Source organism: Nestor notabilis, unplaced genomic scaffold (assembly GCF_000696875.1).
Source record: "Nestor notabilis isolate BGI_N333 unplaced genomic scaffold, ASM69687v1 scaffold12136, whole genome shotgun sequence".
Classification (NCBI taxonomy): Eukaryota; Metazoa; Chordata; class Aves; order Psittaciformes; family Psittacidae; genus Nestor; species Nestor notabilis.
Genome location: NW_009931524.1, coordinates 25,204 through 42,624, shown reverse-complemented (window position 1 = coordinate 42,624; position 17,421 = coordinate 25,204). Strand labels below are relative to the sequence as shown.

At 34.6% G+C, this 17,421-nt stretch overlaps 1 protein-coding gene across 1 annotated transcript in view; it reads right to left on the bottom strand.

The window, feature by feature from the left end:
- LOC104406847 (activating signal cointegrator 1 complex subunit 3-like) overlaps positions 1 to 17,421 on the bottom strand; it is a gene marked incomplete at its 5' end in the record, with an annotated part of 46,353 nt that overhangs the window by 8,905 nt on the left and 20,027 nt on the right. The window contains one exon of the mRNA XM_010015955.1: positions 5,615 to 5,779. Coding sequence (XP_010014257.1) covers positions 5,615 to 5,779 — 165 coding nt within the window. The remainder of the gene's footprint in view (positions 1 to 5,614; positions 5,780 to 17,421) is intronic.

Here is a 17,421-nt window from a genome sequence, read left to right as displayed (position 1 = left end):
TGACAAGAAGCACAGGTGACTGGCAGAATTAATATAACTGATGCGTGCATCAGCCATACAGATAAATCTAGGTTCATGGTCCCATTCAAACTAAATTTCTTTTAACTTAGCTCATTCTAAAACAGGCCACAGCTGCAAAATGAGACACTATTCTCAGAAAACATTCTTATAGCAACAAGGGAATTCTGCAGGAACTATAAAGAGGTTTGTCTGAGGACTTAATGAACAAGCATCTGAATGCAAGCTCTGAAGATAATGTGGTAGCAAATTAAGTACATGCAATTCATAGAGGTATAAAGCGGATAGAACTGATTAGTAGGAGGAAAACACTCTACCTCTGTATATCGCACAACCAAAACTAACACAACAGCTCTATACCCAGTTTTGTTGATATGTTTTAAAAACACAATCACAAATATAAGAAAGTCCAGTAAAAAAGCTCAGCAACACTCTAGACACCAAAAAAGTACTATAGAAGGTTTCAGTAAGCTTGCTTGATTTATCCTGTAATAGAAGATGCTGAGAAACTTGATCAACCGATGTAAGGAACATCAAAGAGACAAAAGACTAATAGCAGTCACTCAAGATAAGAAATGAAGAGTCAAATGAAATGCAAATGCCATTCTAGTCCCAAATGACAGTGAGCTACCATTAGACACAAAATATACAGGTCTAAGCAGCTGGTTTTAGGTCATTATCTATCAGCCTTGATTATTTTTTTCTTTAACTGCTCAAATTTTCTTAAGCAAGAATGGGATTTGAAGCACCTAAAAAATCTTAATTAGAAAACAATCAGGCATTTAGCTTTGGGTGAGAAACCTCTGAACTCGTTTGCTTCTGTTATCTAGTAAGGTAAAAGAGAGAAACAAAGAGAAAAGAAGAGATAGAGGAGATTATAAGGAACTAGAGATACTGAAAATGCATCCAGAGCAAGGAAAGCTACATGATGGCTGAGAGGGAAACTTTCTTAAATTAGGTGTCATGAGGAAAGGAAGCTCAAAAAGGAAACATGAGGATTTCCAGGGGAAAGAGAACTCCTCCACCACCTCATGGTCACTGCAGCCCAGGCTGCCTTTGATCTTCGCATCCCCAGTAAGCCTCTCCCTTTTTTGGTATGAGGTACAGCAGAACACCTCTCCTTGAGGGCTGCTCTATTGCTTGGGGGAGGAAGATCTCATCAGTGCACTCCAGGAAGATCCCAGACTGCTTGTCCTGCTGTGTTGTCCACCTACTATTTATCTAGCAACTTTACTTATCTAATACAAGAACATAAAGCAATTGAAAGTTAAATTTGAAGAATGAGACTGATGAAAAGAGTATTTGTGTGTCTAAGATGGGAGCTTTGGTTGCCCTAAATCTGAGAAATCTTTTACTATGGATTTTCTTTAATTTATCATTCACATAGTTGAGAGGAGGTATCAAAATTGATGTATCACTCAAGTATAATATTCAGTATGCATTTTCTGAAAAAAATACCCGAAAGCAGCAAGGAAGTCATCAACATTTCTGAGTAATTATGACAAAATAATTCAGTGTCCTTTAAAAGCAGTCAATTTTTTTTTCTTTCAAGCTAATAAGCTTACTAGATATTACAGAAGTGTGGAAAGTTTTTATTAAAAAGTTTAAGCATTTCAGTTTTATATCTGCATTATGCTCTTCACTAAAACTTTAAACTTCAAAGCTATAAATTGGATTCAAAGAAGTTGTTTGATGTTATACCTACAGTATATAAGAGAGCTCAAAGCAATTTTCCCACCAAAATGTTTAGCAAAATCAATTTAAATCACTAGCAAAAACATTCTCTAAAATTTGAAAAGTGCAAACATGCACAAATACTGTTCATTCTGCTGTGAGTAAAGCTGTCAGCAATTCCAATACATATGCTCCTTCCAGGTTTAAAAAAACCACCCAATTCAAAAAAATGCCGTAAGTTAAAATGTACATGTTGAAAGTCTTACAGTAAGTGGTGTGACTCAGTGTTCATCTGGGGGAAAGTACAACAATAATTCAAATATTTTGAGGTACAAATTAGGACAGACCTACTAATGCATCAGGATATTCCTGTTTTGAGAAGGTATTTGTATAGCTGTATTTGTACAGCATACAAATACCAGTCTCAAAAAACATTCTTTTCTGGCACAGTTACAGACCCAGGTAGCCAGTTGAACACTAATTCTTAAAAAGACCCAGTGAAAAAAGAAAAAGAAAAATAAACAACCCCAAGCTGTTGTCTGTTTGTCTATTTTTCCATCATCCAACAAAACAAAAGAGATGGTTTTCTATAAGACAGGATAACAAGCCCTGCAAAATATAGAAGGCACTACATCATATATCGTTTTCTGCACAAGAATCAGGACATCAAATTATATACAAGCTAGGGAAGTTTGATCCAGATGAAACCATAGGTAGACACAATAATTATAAACAAGCTATTAGTGATTTACTGAAAAGGTTGAAGTAGTATTTCAAGGAATTTATCACAGTTCTGTCCTGAAAGTGATACAAATGACTTTTCCAGGCCAGATCAAAAACCCAACTACCTCAATTCACTGTCTCCCACAGTGGTCAAAAGGGACAGTACTGAAATTGGGAAAATGTCATCATGGAATCATAGCATGGGTTGGGTTGTAAGGGACCTTAAAGAACACCTAGTTCCAACCTTTCTGCCATGGGCAGGGACACTTCCCACTAGACCACCCATCCAGCCTGGACTTAAACACTGCCAGGGATGGGGCATTGATGACTTCTCTGGGCAACCTGGTATTTGCCAGCATAGTCCCTGGTTACTACAGCCCTCAGTCTGATCTAAGGGCTATTAATATGCAATGGATTTTTCCTTGAATTACTTGTCTAATCACTTTCTGAATCCCTCCACTACAAATTAGGAAAAACTAGTCAATATTTCTGATGTTTTAAACCAGTATACAAAGCAAGCAATTGATTTCAGCAATTACTGAATTACTGCAGTGGTGTAATTGACATAAGGTCATTTTAGATCGATGTTGTCAACATTTGTTTTTTTGTTTTGGTGGGGGTTTCTTTTCTTTGTTTTTTTTCCTTCTGTTTTTTAAGAACTGAACAATTAGTCTTACCTCCAGTGTGCATGCATATAGAATGAGTATGATGTTTCTACAGCTATCAATGAAAAATATGTTCTAGAACTACTTTCGGAAGGGCTCAAGAGGACCTCTATGTTTTATACAGAATCATTGAAGTCAGAAGAATATTCTTCAGGGACAGGCTGAATATTCTGAGTTTTGTTCTTCTGAGCATTTATGAATTTGCATCAAAATGCATATAACTGAACTATGAGCAGGGAACAGAACCAAAGAAATGTAACCAAATATTTTTTCTTTGCAAAATACCATTAAAACATTATGAGGTGTGATATTTTTACACTTAAAATATCTGTAGTAGTATTTTCACTAAAAACCAGTGAAATACTTCCGAAATCAGAAAACTTACGTCATTTTTTTAGTCATGAAATAGAAGCTCCAGTAATTTCATAATTAGTTATGGATCTATACTGCAAATTTCATAAAGCTATGCTTTCAGGTTCAGATGCTGCAGTATAACATTTCAGCATAATTTTTAAAACTAGTGCTCTTATTATTTGTTTCCATAGTAAAAAGGTAAAACAGTTGTGCAAAACATCTCCTATTTCTTTCTCCTCAGGCTCTCTGGAAGGCTTGTACGTCAAAATATTTTTGTTTGGAAATGTTTTCTACAGTATAATTCTAAGTATTTGTACAAGCAGTTTTGTTTTCTGTTTAACTGTGGAGGGGTTTTTAGCATACTTTTATACTGTAAATTTTCCCTCTCTTCTACTACCTTCTTGTAAAGTGGTCTCCAATACTGCCTTTCTTATCAACTTAGAGTAAATAAGGTCTTCAGAAAGGTGGTGAGATAGTTAATTTCAAGATTTGTGTCTTGTTTTTCTTCCCAACTGTTTCACTGAAGAAAGGGTTACAAATGAGTAGCTTCGATTCCAGATGAATTGAACTCCAACTTGACAGGTAAAACAAACCTTGAAATCCTAGAAGATTAAAGCACTCTAGAGAGCTATTTTTTAAATGATTGTTGAAGCAAGATACTGCTGTATTACAATAAATGCACTAAGGGTAGGATTCACTACCCAAGACATAACTGCCTCAGATTTTATATTCCTTAAGTTACCTGCACAGGCTTGACAGACACTAAAAGAAAGGATCTATGGGAGATTTGTGTCCAAATGAAGCAGAAACAGGATGCCAAGCTGAATAATGTAGGGCAGATAAAATGGCTCTAGACATCTATTTCAGGCAGATGAAGCCAATCTTACACGTCTCACAAGATTTCACATTAAAACATGAATGTGTCTTGCAATCTGATGTGAAGACAATGAACATCACAGTCACCACTAAAATCTGAGATTCTTTACTTTAAAGACACCTAAGGAAAATAAGGTTATCAAAACCATTTAAGAAGGAAAATACAATATTCAACAGGTTAAGCTTTAGTGCCCTTGACATAGTTTAAACTTTACAAAGCCCTACTCTTCATTATAAAAAAAATTAAATCTTTCCAAGTTTAGCTTCTTCTAAGGAATTATTACTTATGTTGTTCTTTATACAAGAACTTCACACTTTCTGCACTGGAATCCAGCAGACATCCGTTGTATTTGATTCTTAGAGGAGCTAGAATCAGATGATTCACAAAGCCTTAACAAGGTTAGTGTAGCCTTGCCAAGAAAAAAACAATCTTAAAATCTGAAACACTTTAAACATTTAACACACTACAAATAGAGCCATAACAATAACAAATTTTTAATTTGTTGCAGATTATTTTGTATTGACATATTTCTGCTCTGCACAAAAAAAAAAAACCAACCAAACCCACAAAAGAACAGTACTCTATCCTCTCCTTACCATTATATATTCATCTTAATTCCACCCTTTTTATTCATCCTTAAATTCCACATTTTATTTTTCTTGCAAATACACATCCTACCACTGAGACCAATCTTATTTATTGCCTAACTCAATCCTTCTTTTGTATAAGATTTAAGAACAAACCCCACACATCCGTCCTTTTCTCTTGTTGCCATTTTACATCTTGGTATTTAGAAAGTATCACTGAAGTGTGTGAGGGGGAACACCATTTATGCTAAACTAAAAATTATGTAGCAATGCAGAAAGTTTTACCTAGATTTGAGACACTACTCTTAATTAAAAAAAAAAAGATTCTTCTAGCAAAACTGCTAATTAAAAATCAGTGTTCCTCATAAGAAAATACTTTCAATCTGTTTTATATTAAAAAATTAACCTGATTATTTGTTTAATAGTGTTTAATTTTGCTGTTACTTGTATAGTAAGTAAATTAATAAAGTAAATAAGTAACAAGAAATAGCTCTGTAGTAAATTATGTATCCTAGAAATCTGATAGCTGATCTAATACAGAAGAGCTGGTAGAAGACAAAAATCTTCTTTTAGTACAGAATAGCTATAAAAGGAATTGTAAGCTGCATAAGCATTTTGATTTCATTGTCTAAGAATTTCTCAGTGTAAAAGCACCAAAATGTATCTATTCTTGGAACAAAATACAGTTCTTTTGGAGATTTTTTTTCCCCTCTTACCTGTCGTAAAGTACGTGCTACTATACTTTCAAGTACTGGTCCTCTATCTTCATGCAACAGATGAACTTCATCAAGAATCAAGAGTTTAACCATCTGAGAGAGGGCTACATCACCAACACTTTTTCTTGTCACAACATCCCATTTCTCTGGAGTAGTCACAAGCATCTAGTAGAACAGAAAAAAAGAAATATTAAGCATTTACAAAGAAAAATCCAGATTCAAATTTATAAAAAACCAGTATTTTTGTATACAGTAGAGTAAATGCAATGTAGAACTTAACAAAGCTATCTTAAGTTTTACCTACTTTTTATATGGTGCAGCCACACTTTGCTGCATCTACATGTGTTGGACTGTCATTAGTAGTATTCAGTATGGAAAATATGCGAATATAAAGTAATAACTTCAAGTTACTGTATGTTATATGTATACATTTTCCACATTAAAACAATTAGGCAGTTATTCAGAATAAACTCCTTATATAATCGTGTGAGTTATTTTATGTATGTGACTGACTAAAATTTTAACTGTGATAAAATATTTCTAACCTTCACCACAGCACAGCAAACACCTAAGACACCCCCCCCCATGAAATGCTTTCTCCCTAAGGCATACTTTCAAGATGTACATTTTGATATCTTGATATTTGCACTGGCAAAATAGATTAAACAACTTCCATGAGTCCTGGAAAAGGTAGTTCCCAAACTTCATTGTTTCACATAGATAGGTCAGTGGTAAGTCGCTATTATGGTGCCGTTTCTTGCATGCTTTTGCAATAGTTTCTCTTTTTGCATAAATCCCTAAATAATAGACTATCAAAGAGATAAAACTGAGGTACATTCAAACTACAATTGCCACAGAATTGTACTACCCTCCATTTCCCACACTGACAACATACTCCGCATACTTCACTTGACCTTAACACAAGAATTCGAGAAAGTAACTTTTTAAAATCAACGTGGTCACTCAAAGAAAGGACCTCATTCCTTGCCCCAAAAAATTCTCAGCAGCTGTTTTAAATAGAAATAGAAATGCAGATTTCTCATGAACTATTCAACAAAATAATTTCCTATTTAAGTGCTAACTGCTAGGTATAAAATGCCCCTAGAAATAAATCTCACCCATTCAGTAATAAATTCATAAGTAACTTGCCTGCAAGTTATGACTATGATTTAAGGGCAATTATTTATTGCCTATTCATAACAAATCTAGTGAATCACTATCCATCAAAGTGTGAGATTTCTGGGACAGGCACAAAGCTTACCTTACAATCTCATTTACTGTACAAAAAAAGAAATTAGAACTGTTAAGGTAAAGGTTCCGCTTAACTTTACACATTCAGAAATAAGACACTAAGATGACACACAGTTCAATCTTACAGATGATAATGCTTCTATAGCAAATATACTAGTAAGTCCCTACAAAAGCTTCATACACACAATTGTTTTAATTTAGACAGCATTTGCTACATTCTAAGGAGCCATGGTAGATTACTAAAAAAATATATAAATTAAAACTTTACCAGACCCTATTAGCATCCAATTTCAAATTCAACCAGACAATGTGATACCCAAAAGAATATGTGTTCATGACATTTTCTTCTCAAACAAAATCTTATCTGCGAGAACACTACATACAAATAAGAAAAATTAGCATTGCTGTGCTAAATTCCATACTGACAAAAAACTCAAACATCAAGACAGGTTAGGTGGCTTCCAAATGTGGTGCTGCGAGGTATATAAATGGTACACGTTAATGTAGCACCAAAACCAGTTTCTTAGCACAGAAATTATCCAATGGAAGGTGTAAAAACACTGGGTAATTATGAATAATGCTTCAAGGATGTGGCTAAGAAAAGCAGACACAGAGAACTAGCAGAGACTTACAAAACCTCTATGAAAATTGCTTGTCCAAATTTGAGCAAGACCATTTCTTCCCATTAAAAGATTCAATTACCTCAAATACCATCAGCATAACATTAACAGCTTCTAGAAAGAAATTGATTTGCTGTCTCAGCAGTTTTGAAATCCAGCTTGACAGACTTCACAGCTACAGAACCAAAGAATGGCTGAGGTTGGAAGCAACATCTGGAGGTCATCTTGCCCAAATCTCCAGTTCAAGTGGGGCCAGCTAAAAGCTAGTTGTCCAGGAACATACCGAAACAGCTTTTGGGTATCTCCAACACCGAAGACTCCACAACCTCCCTGGGCAACCTGTGCCAGTGCTCAGTCATCCTCACAACAAATAAGTGTCTCGTGATGTTCAGACACAGCCTCCTGTGTTTCAGTTTGTGCCCATTTGCCTCTGGTCCTGTCACCAGGCATCACTGAAAAGAGCTTGCCTCTGTCTTCCTCTCTCTTCCCTCCAAAGTCTTATCCCACAGGACTTGTCAAAGCAGATCTCTGGGGAGACCAAAGTCTGCTCTCCTGAAGTCCAGGATTGTGAGCCTGCTTTTTGCCCTGTCCCTTCTCCTCTGGGTCCTCAGCTCCACCATCTCACAGTCACTGCAGTGAAGTCTGCCTTCACATCCCCAAGAAGCCCCCTCCTCATTGGTTCCTCTGTCACCTGGAGGAGGAAGTTCTCATCAATGCACTCCAGGAACCTCCTGGATTGCATACATCCTCCTGTGTTTCTTTCAGAATATTAGAAAAAAGCATATCTTGGAAAACATATGCAGTTATGAATACTTTTTTCTTCACTTGATCTCTACAAGATATATCCTGATAATATTTATTCTCCTCAGAGAAATATTTTTCCCTGCACTGCCTCACAATATTGTTCCAGTCCAATTATTTTACCATCAGAAAATATCAGTCCTTACTAATTACCAAGAATTAGTCCTGAAAAGACTTTGTGATATTACAGAAAAAGATATTGCTGTCCTGCAATATTTGAAACTTAACATATGACTCACTGAGTCACTAATATCACTGAGAGAATAGTGGGGTGTGGGGAGTGTTTCTGTGTTTTGTTAAATATCACTGGGTGCATTTTGTAAGCAAATACATATTTTTCAAATGCTTGTAGAAAATAGTAAGTGTAAAAATGTATGACCATCATTTATTAACACTACTACAGATGCAACTGTTATCACTTTAAAATAAGCCATGTCAACCACAAAAAATTAGCAGCTGTACTTCCACAGAACATTAATTAGCAAACAGTGAGGAAATATATTTAGCAATGCATATTAAGACATTAAGGTGTGAAATACTACAAATGCAAGATACTTAGCTAATTTGCTAAATCTAAATTGGCAATGTGCAGATCATAGTTTTTTGGGGTTTTTTTAATGTCAGTCATTATCAGGGTATATATTTAAACTGGTACCATTAATTTTTCTAAATTATGACTAAATATTCATTATAATGGTCTTTTACTTTGATCTTATCTTAAAACAGCAATGTTACTCAAAGTAATGACCTGAATTAAAAGCTGTATTTGATACACTGTCTCATTTAGGAAGACCAGAGATCTCCAGAGAATGTCTGGCCAGAAAATATGATTGGTTCGTATATTTATTTCACACATAGAAATTACAGTTCGAAAAAAATCCTTCAAAAAACCCCCAAATCATCTTTGTAGTCTAAAACCATAAATTGAATTCAAATATATAATGTGCTAATTAAAAATAGCTAAAAGAAAATGTTGATAATCAACAAATGTTAACAAAGATTAATTTTTCAATTAAAATAATAAACAAAGCAGCATTATGATCCATCTCATAATTAGCATTAAATGCGGCAGTGGCATTTCTTTTTATAATTAATTTTCAGAAACAATGTATTTTATCCACAAAGTTATAAACTCAAAACTGAGATTCAGCAAAAGGATTCTGCTTTCTGTTTGGGGGCAAGGGAAGGACACAGTAACCAAGCCTTGAAACATCTTTTTATTATTTTCTTTTTTTACTTTGACTTGAGTTATCTGCACACTGAGAAGCATGTTCATTTATATTGCTATTTCACCACTTTACCTCTTTCAGTATTGAAATAGCTACAAAATAAAGTGCCACATTTGCTTAATGAACAGCAACTCATGCACGACATTTCAATCTGGTTTTTGTATTAGGGTATGGCTAAATAGAAATGGGTTAACTGTCAATATTTTTACTGTCAACTTAAATTTCTCTCCACACATACAATTCTCATTTTCCAATGCTTTTTGGATTTTCATTAGTAACTATTCCACAAGACTTCTTCTACTAAGGAAAACATAGGCTTATCAAAAAGTTTATTGTCCTAGGTGAGCGCCACTGCTCAATTTCACTTTTATACCAAAAAAGGTAACAGTTTATAAACAAAACAAAACAATACAATACAAAACAAAACAACTTTCAACCCAAAATTATTTAATTTACCTTTGGGGATATTTATCCTACCCCTACATAACTTTGCATAATGTTCCGGTAAGAACTCAAACAAAAAAGTAATTTTGAAAAATGATAATTTAACTATAATTTAGCTAAATGATAATTTAACTATTATTTAACTAAAAATTATAATCTAACTAGCTGATAATTTCAATGTCAACTGACAAAATTTTGAATGACTGTGAAAACGCATTTTTCTACAATTGCATGATTTTCTAACTACTTTTGTCAATTTGTCTTTAGTCTTCTTGGAAGCCAGACTTCACAATATGAGGCAGTTACATTTTCACCATAGTTAAAAAATCGTATAATCATAAAATGCTGGGGTTTGTTGTTGGATTTAGGCTTTTCTTCTTAGTCTGAAAAGGCTTAGGGTCTCACTGAAATGAAATGATCTTCCATTAATTTCCCAGAGTCCAACATTAATTTCTAGCAGTTGGCACAGCCTGCAGGTTCACCTTTTCAATAGTTCACTTGCAATCCTTTGAATTTTTTTGCTGCTTTAAGTTCTCCAAAACACATTTGCACATGACTAGTATCTATTTTCTGCTTGAAGAATTTTTTGTAAATACTCTGAGGCTAGTAAAACTATGGTTAGCCTCTCAAATTCCCACTCCCATAGGTCCAATCCACATATGAAAATATTTCAGAACAAACTACATAGAATATTTAGTTATAACATCCTATATTACAAAATTCATTGATTTTAAGTTCTTCAAGACCATTTTCAAGAACAGTTTTCCTCTCTTTACCCACTTCAGCTTGCAAGTCACTTAGCTGACCTTTTGTCCCTTTCATACATACAACAAGAAATCAAAAGTCGGGAAAAAACCCACAGATAACTTCCTAATTACTATGATTTCCAATAAACAATTAGAAAAGACCTACCTCATTCTATATGCCAGGCGCTGTCAAAACAAAATGTATAAAGAACTGGTTTACTTGGATTTCAAGTTATACATCAACTAGGACGATAGAATGACCACTGTCCCATTTTTGGTTTAGACAACATACCATATGATTACAAAGAAGAGGGAAACAGTTCGTTGTGAACTGTCAGGTTAGTAAATTAAACTTTCCCTGCCCTGCTTCCTTCAAAGAGGATTCTCAAAATAGTCTACCTCACATCTGTTCAAACCCTTCTGGAAGGTAAGGCATCATTAGTAAAGTAGGCATGCATGGCAAATTTTAAACATGTTCTCATTTCAGGTTTTTGCTTATAACAACCTAAATTTTGTGACTGACAATGGGTTTATATAAGTTCATATATTGCGACAGTAAATACTCTACAACCCAAACATACTTTTGGCAATTTCTTTTCAAACAGATTTTTTTAAGTTTTTATTCCTGATGCACATGATAAACAGAATTCAACTATTATTTAAATATAGGACTTCTAAGTGAATTGCTGAAATGATTACAAAGGAAAGACTTCGTTAAATTTCTTATAGCAGAGATTTCATGGACATTGCTGAGAATAAAAATGAAACATTCCCAACAAAAAGGAGAAACAGAAGATTGAAAACTAGTCTGCTATAATTGGCCGCACTCAGAAAATAGATCTTGCTGCCAGTGAGCTGTTCAATAAAATAATTTTTACAAAGTGAATATAAGTAAAGACTTTTGTGAAACAACAAAATTGGTATAAACCATTAGATATTAAGTCCAAATAAAGAACTGTCGATCTTACAGGCACTAGACTTTGCCAGTAAAACAATCACAGAGGACTAACCCAAAGTGAACTGATGAATTAAAAGCTCTGAACAGAAAAATAATAAAGATGGCAAAAGGGGTAGAAAAGTCTGAAGGACCAAAACAAAGGATGCACAAACCAAAATCTTTTGAGGAAATCTCTTACAACTGCACAAATAGAGCAGTTGCTCTACCTCTCAAATATTTCACTTATCTTCAGCTTAGCATTCACTCCCATGTTTTAGTTTTCCTGCTACTGTGTTCACAAATGAGTTATGAACAGTAGTTGTTTATGCAGATGATTTCCCAGAATCATGGTAATCTAAAAGGTTTGATTGTTTTTTGTCTTATTAGTAGGCTCATGCAAATGTTATGCCAAGAACTGCTAGAGATTGTAAGCTGGTGTGCAATCGCATGTTGAAGTTTTCATAAATGTTGGGGAAAACATCTTTCGGGGGATTTTTTCAGAGAAGCAGCAAATACCTGTCATCAGGAATAACAACTACTATCAACAGTGGTCAATTTTAACATTTAGACATGACCATTACTTAAAAGAACCAACCACAGCAACAGACTGTTCTCATCTAGACAGGAACAGATAAGTACTCTGCTATGGTACACAGAATTTTTCTACTACAACACACCTAAGGCTCACCACAGATTCCAAAAAACCATCATCCTGTAGGGCTATAAGAATCTTAATACACAGGTTCTTATGCTGCACTAATAAATGCGGTATGCAAGTCCTTTCTAAGAAAGCATTATATTAATATTCTTTATCATTTATTCACCCCCATGCCCTGTGCATGAGCACATAGTATTTTAATATGTGGTTACATAGCTTTCTATAACATAAAAGGTAGAAAAATGCCTTGTACTTAGACTGGATAATGTTGCCATTCTGAGTATCAGCATTATTCCAGAATAAGCCTGAACACTGCCATACTGTAAGCAGAGCAGTAGTAGCATGAACTGACATGTAGTTTCAACATCCTCCTTTAACATAGGACATAATTATGTCTTCGTTATATCAGAATTACAAAAATACATACGATCGTACACATAAGTACTTTCAAACATTTGGTCCATAAGTTTGAATTTGTACTATTGTATACACCGTGCATTAATATCTATCATTCTTTCTAGAAAGAAATTGTAGAATAAGCTCAAGGTTGTAATAAAAAAATCCAGAGGCCTCTGCATGAATGATCACAATCATAAAACTTGTTTGTTATGGGAAGTTTCCAAAATTAAATTATCTTCCTAAAGCTGGATCAAGATTCACAAACATTTTGTGACCACGTCATCACACCCCTGCAGCACAACAGAAATATTTTCATATTTAACATACCTACATGAAGGTAGTACTTTGTCTTTGCTTTGAAATCATTAGAATAGCTGCTAAATAAACAGCAAACACTCCATTTATGTTATCTTTCTCTGTGGAATTCACAATATTGTTTCTCTATGCACTAATTAAATCAACAAGTAATACACATTTCCACTGTAATTTCATTCTTCTATTTACTTTACTCTCTTAACAGCCATATCTTTTCCATTTTGCATTAACATTTCTTTGTACTTTTCTCACTTTCTAGTAAGGAACCCTCTTAATATTTTAGTAGCCTTAGGAAAAAGAAAACCAAAAGTTATTATAAAAAACACCTGATGCCTGTGGCTATGTGAGCATCTGTCCTCTAAAGGCTACCTCCAGTGATCCTCCAGTGCAATGACTAATGATGCTGGAGCCACTCATTTTGTCGTTAGCATAAAAAAGTCTGAAGATTCCACAGCTAAATCTAAGGATAGGTAAAGAGACTAAACCAGCCTGGAAATAACTGGATATATATTCTCCATTGGAAAATGCATGCTAGGTATTTCAGAAATTTGCCTTTTAACAACATAAACCAATGATCAGATATGACTAGAAATAATTTCATCAATTGCAGATTAAAAGTAATTCTTTTACTGAAACTAAATGTGATGAAATAAAGCATCATTCCAAATATGGGAATTCACTAAACTTACAAAAAGAAGTATTTTCTGAAGAGCCTTGATGGTGTTGGAGAAGAAACAATTTTAAGGCCTCTGTCATTAGTACACACAATTAAAGAAAAAACATAATTCATGTACAAAAGACAAGCTGTAAGGATCTAAAAGCTTTGGAAAGCATGTAACCAGCCCCTCTATTAGTGCCTGTAGCAAATTTGTCTCCACCATAGAGACTGATGATGGATGGATAGCAATAAAGAATCCTGTTCTAGTCACTGCTGCTTTCTTGTCAATATTCAAAGACACTCTCTCAAATATATCCTTATGTAGATTTCAACTAATATAACTTCATCTGCTTTATTGTTTTCACCTTGCTACTGGTCTTCTCTCTTCTTCTCCTACTCCTTTACACACATTTATCATTTCCCCTTACCACACTTGAAAACAGCATTTAAGAATATGTGGCTGATTCTAGACAAAGCGTTGCTCAGTCACAGCCAGCACTCCTCATCTTCTGACAGCTCTTTGGCAAAGGCACATGTGTAACTTACACAGTTTACTCTATTCATGCCCTAATTATTTATCCTGATGCTTTCTTCTGGCAGCAAATTCACTGCAAGAGCTTTACTTCTGCAGAAATGGAGACACAGAAACCTGCACTCAATTACACACATCCACTCAGAACAGCCTCTCACTGGAATGCAGCACATCCTGCAGTTGTGCAGAGAAAGCTGCTATGCTGTGGTTGGAAACATTTCCCTTCTGATCAGTGAGGCTTTGGAGCTTCTCACAATTTTTAATATTAGATACCTGAGATCACACACCACTTTGGCACTCTCTGGAGTAAAACTTCATCAAAACATGTCACAAGAGCAGCAGCCTGTAAGTCGCTTTCATAATGCTGCTTTTATTCCTCTTTTTATTGCACTCTTACTCTGTATGAGTTATTCAAGCATTTCACAAAACCTTATGTGTACTGGAGCTCAGGCAGGGAGTGGAATAAACATACACAAAGTGAAACAGAGGGCAGCAATTCAAAACGAGAATTTGAGACAGGAACTACTAAAAAATTAATGCAAATATTTTGTTTTTCATAAATCAGAGGCAGCCATCTGATGCTGTGTTTTACACAGTCAAAACAGAATTAGGTCTCCGGTAAAACAGACACCTTACAACACAAAGTATACACAGATGAGCAGTATGCCTATTTGGGTGAATAGATGATGTTATATCAAATCTTAACATGTATTTGTGGTCTAACGTACAGGATCACATATACATATATAAAAGCATCTGAGAAGCATGCAATAATAATACTATTCTTACAAAAGTATATGCATGAAAGATTGAATTTTCCATGTTAGAAAGACTTACAGAGGTGCTTTCTATTGATGCATATTAGCAGCAATTAGTAAGTCGCCAAAGCTAACACCAATAATCAATCAACAGTAGGTCTAGAAATCAACAGGGCAACTACAAAAACTAACAGCTGCCACCCAGAACTCATTAAAATGGCAAACGAATTTTTTACTGAAGAAACCTAACTTTGTTCAGCATGTTTTATTTTCTAACTTAATCCTAGGAACACATGATAATTTAGTTCTTTTACTGAAGCCAGCTAGCTTACCTAATGAAAAAGCAGTCAATTCATAATGTCTCAGCACACCACCTGAGCACAGCGAGACACTTATGACACGTGACACGTACTGTTGAACTGATTTTTTCAATATTGTTTTATTTGTTGTGTACTCAGTATCACAGTTACGATTAACAGATTTAAGTTCATATGTTAAGATTTAAATTTTTTTGCTTTCAGCACAATCCTGGCTGTTCCAGCAATTACAAAATTCATTTGTAAGTTCCAACACTATTTCTAAATATCAATCGAACGGACTCTGACAAAGGCAAAGTAAACTGGAACGAAACCCAGTACAACCAGTCAGACTGAGAAATTGGACAGAAAATTCCTTTTTGCTGCTGCTGTGAAAGTACTGAACTTTTTTATATTCTCACTGAAAAAAATAAAAACTTTTACATGTGGAGTAGATACATTAATCTAAGGAGAAACTGTGGAAAGCAATATACATTGGGATCACAATAGATGTACTGAGGAGTAATGTGGTAAGAACACCTGCTCTCTGTATTTTTTTTTCCTAGGAAAAAGCAGTCTGTGTAGTCAGTACAAACCTTATTTTAACAACCACAATGAGGAAGAACAGCTTGCATGCTTTGTGAAATTTAGCTCTTATATTGTAGAAGATATAATTAGCCACTCAGACTTCAAGTTTAAATAATGATCTAAATGTTTTAAGGGAGTTTGATCCAAAACATTACCCTCTTTTCCTCTTTGCTGTTAATCAGTTCACTAATTATAGTTGTACTAACCTCTGATATACTACTGTCAGGACTGATTGATGCCAATAGCTCCCTTAATCAGATCTGACAACTTTCAGCAAGTATGTGTCTCTTGGGACACTGCATCCAGCCTGCTTGTTTTCAAGTCTTCTCAGAGTTATTTTGCATTTTCTTCTCTCCCAGCCCCTTTTTCATATAGAACAGAGATACCTCAGAATAACAACAACACGAGTATGTATTTGTGCATTTTTTTAAAGATCATTATACCAATATTTGGGCTGAAGTTGATAGTTTGTTTACTAGGTAAGAATTTACAAGGCAAAACTAAGTATGAGAACATTTTTTAGACATTTCCAAGAAACACAGTATATTGTTGCTTGATTGGTGGTTTTTTTGTTTGGTTGGTTGTTTTTGTTTTGGTTTAGGTTTTTTTCACCCTTTTCTTTTTTCTCTGAAAGCATCAAGGAAAAAGGTTTCAAAGTCATTCCTCTTCTGTTCTATAGGAAAACTTCAGGCTTGGGTTGCACAGCTTCAGAAGAAAAAAAGACTACCTCAGCTACCAGTTCTTCCAACGTATTAATACTGGCAGACTTTTAAGGCTTATCACAATGGTTCTGCATCTCTCATAAACTGTAAATATAGAAAGTTCAGAATAAGTTGTGCTGGCATAATTATGGCCTTTTATTTAGTTAGTTATTTAATTAATTAATTTTAAAGCAAGCCAGAGTGGGGGAGAGAAAGTCCCTGTTCCTTTTCATGGTACCTGAATAAAACCCCACAACAGTGATCAAATACCTATTCTCTGGAACACAGAGAAATTTTTTTCTCTAAAAGTGAAGAACTGCTCTTCAATAAGCAGTTGTTCTTGATAATTTTTTATCTTCTTTGTTCTGCTCCTGTAAAGCAACACCTCAAAATGTGGATTAACCCAATATTATGTGAAAGAAGATCAGATTGCAACAGTGACATTTTGTTCCCAGTATCCTTTAACACACCTTTACTTTACAATTTTATTTTCTTTGACAGATTTCTATGCAAGTAGCAGCAAGTCATGGGTGTTTTTCATCTCAACCAATGCAAATCACTAACAGAGGCAAAGTATAAGAGGAAGAAAGGTTTCTTGGTTGGCTAAGATGCTGATGCTAAACGGATATGGTATTAAAAGATAATTTTGTGACACCTGTTCACAAAATGACAACCCAAATAGCATTTGCCTTCATGCAGATATGATTTCATGAAATATGCTTTCAAGTCTACACTCCAAAGAAAATTATGTACACTTCAGAGAAAATTATGTATGCTAATATTAATGACAACCAGTGTAGAACGTGATTGCAACCGACCTATGGTATGATTGTCAGATTTATATTCTTCAACTATATTAACTACAAACTAGTAT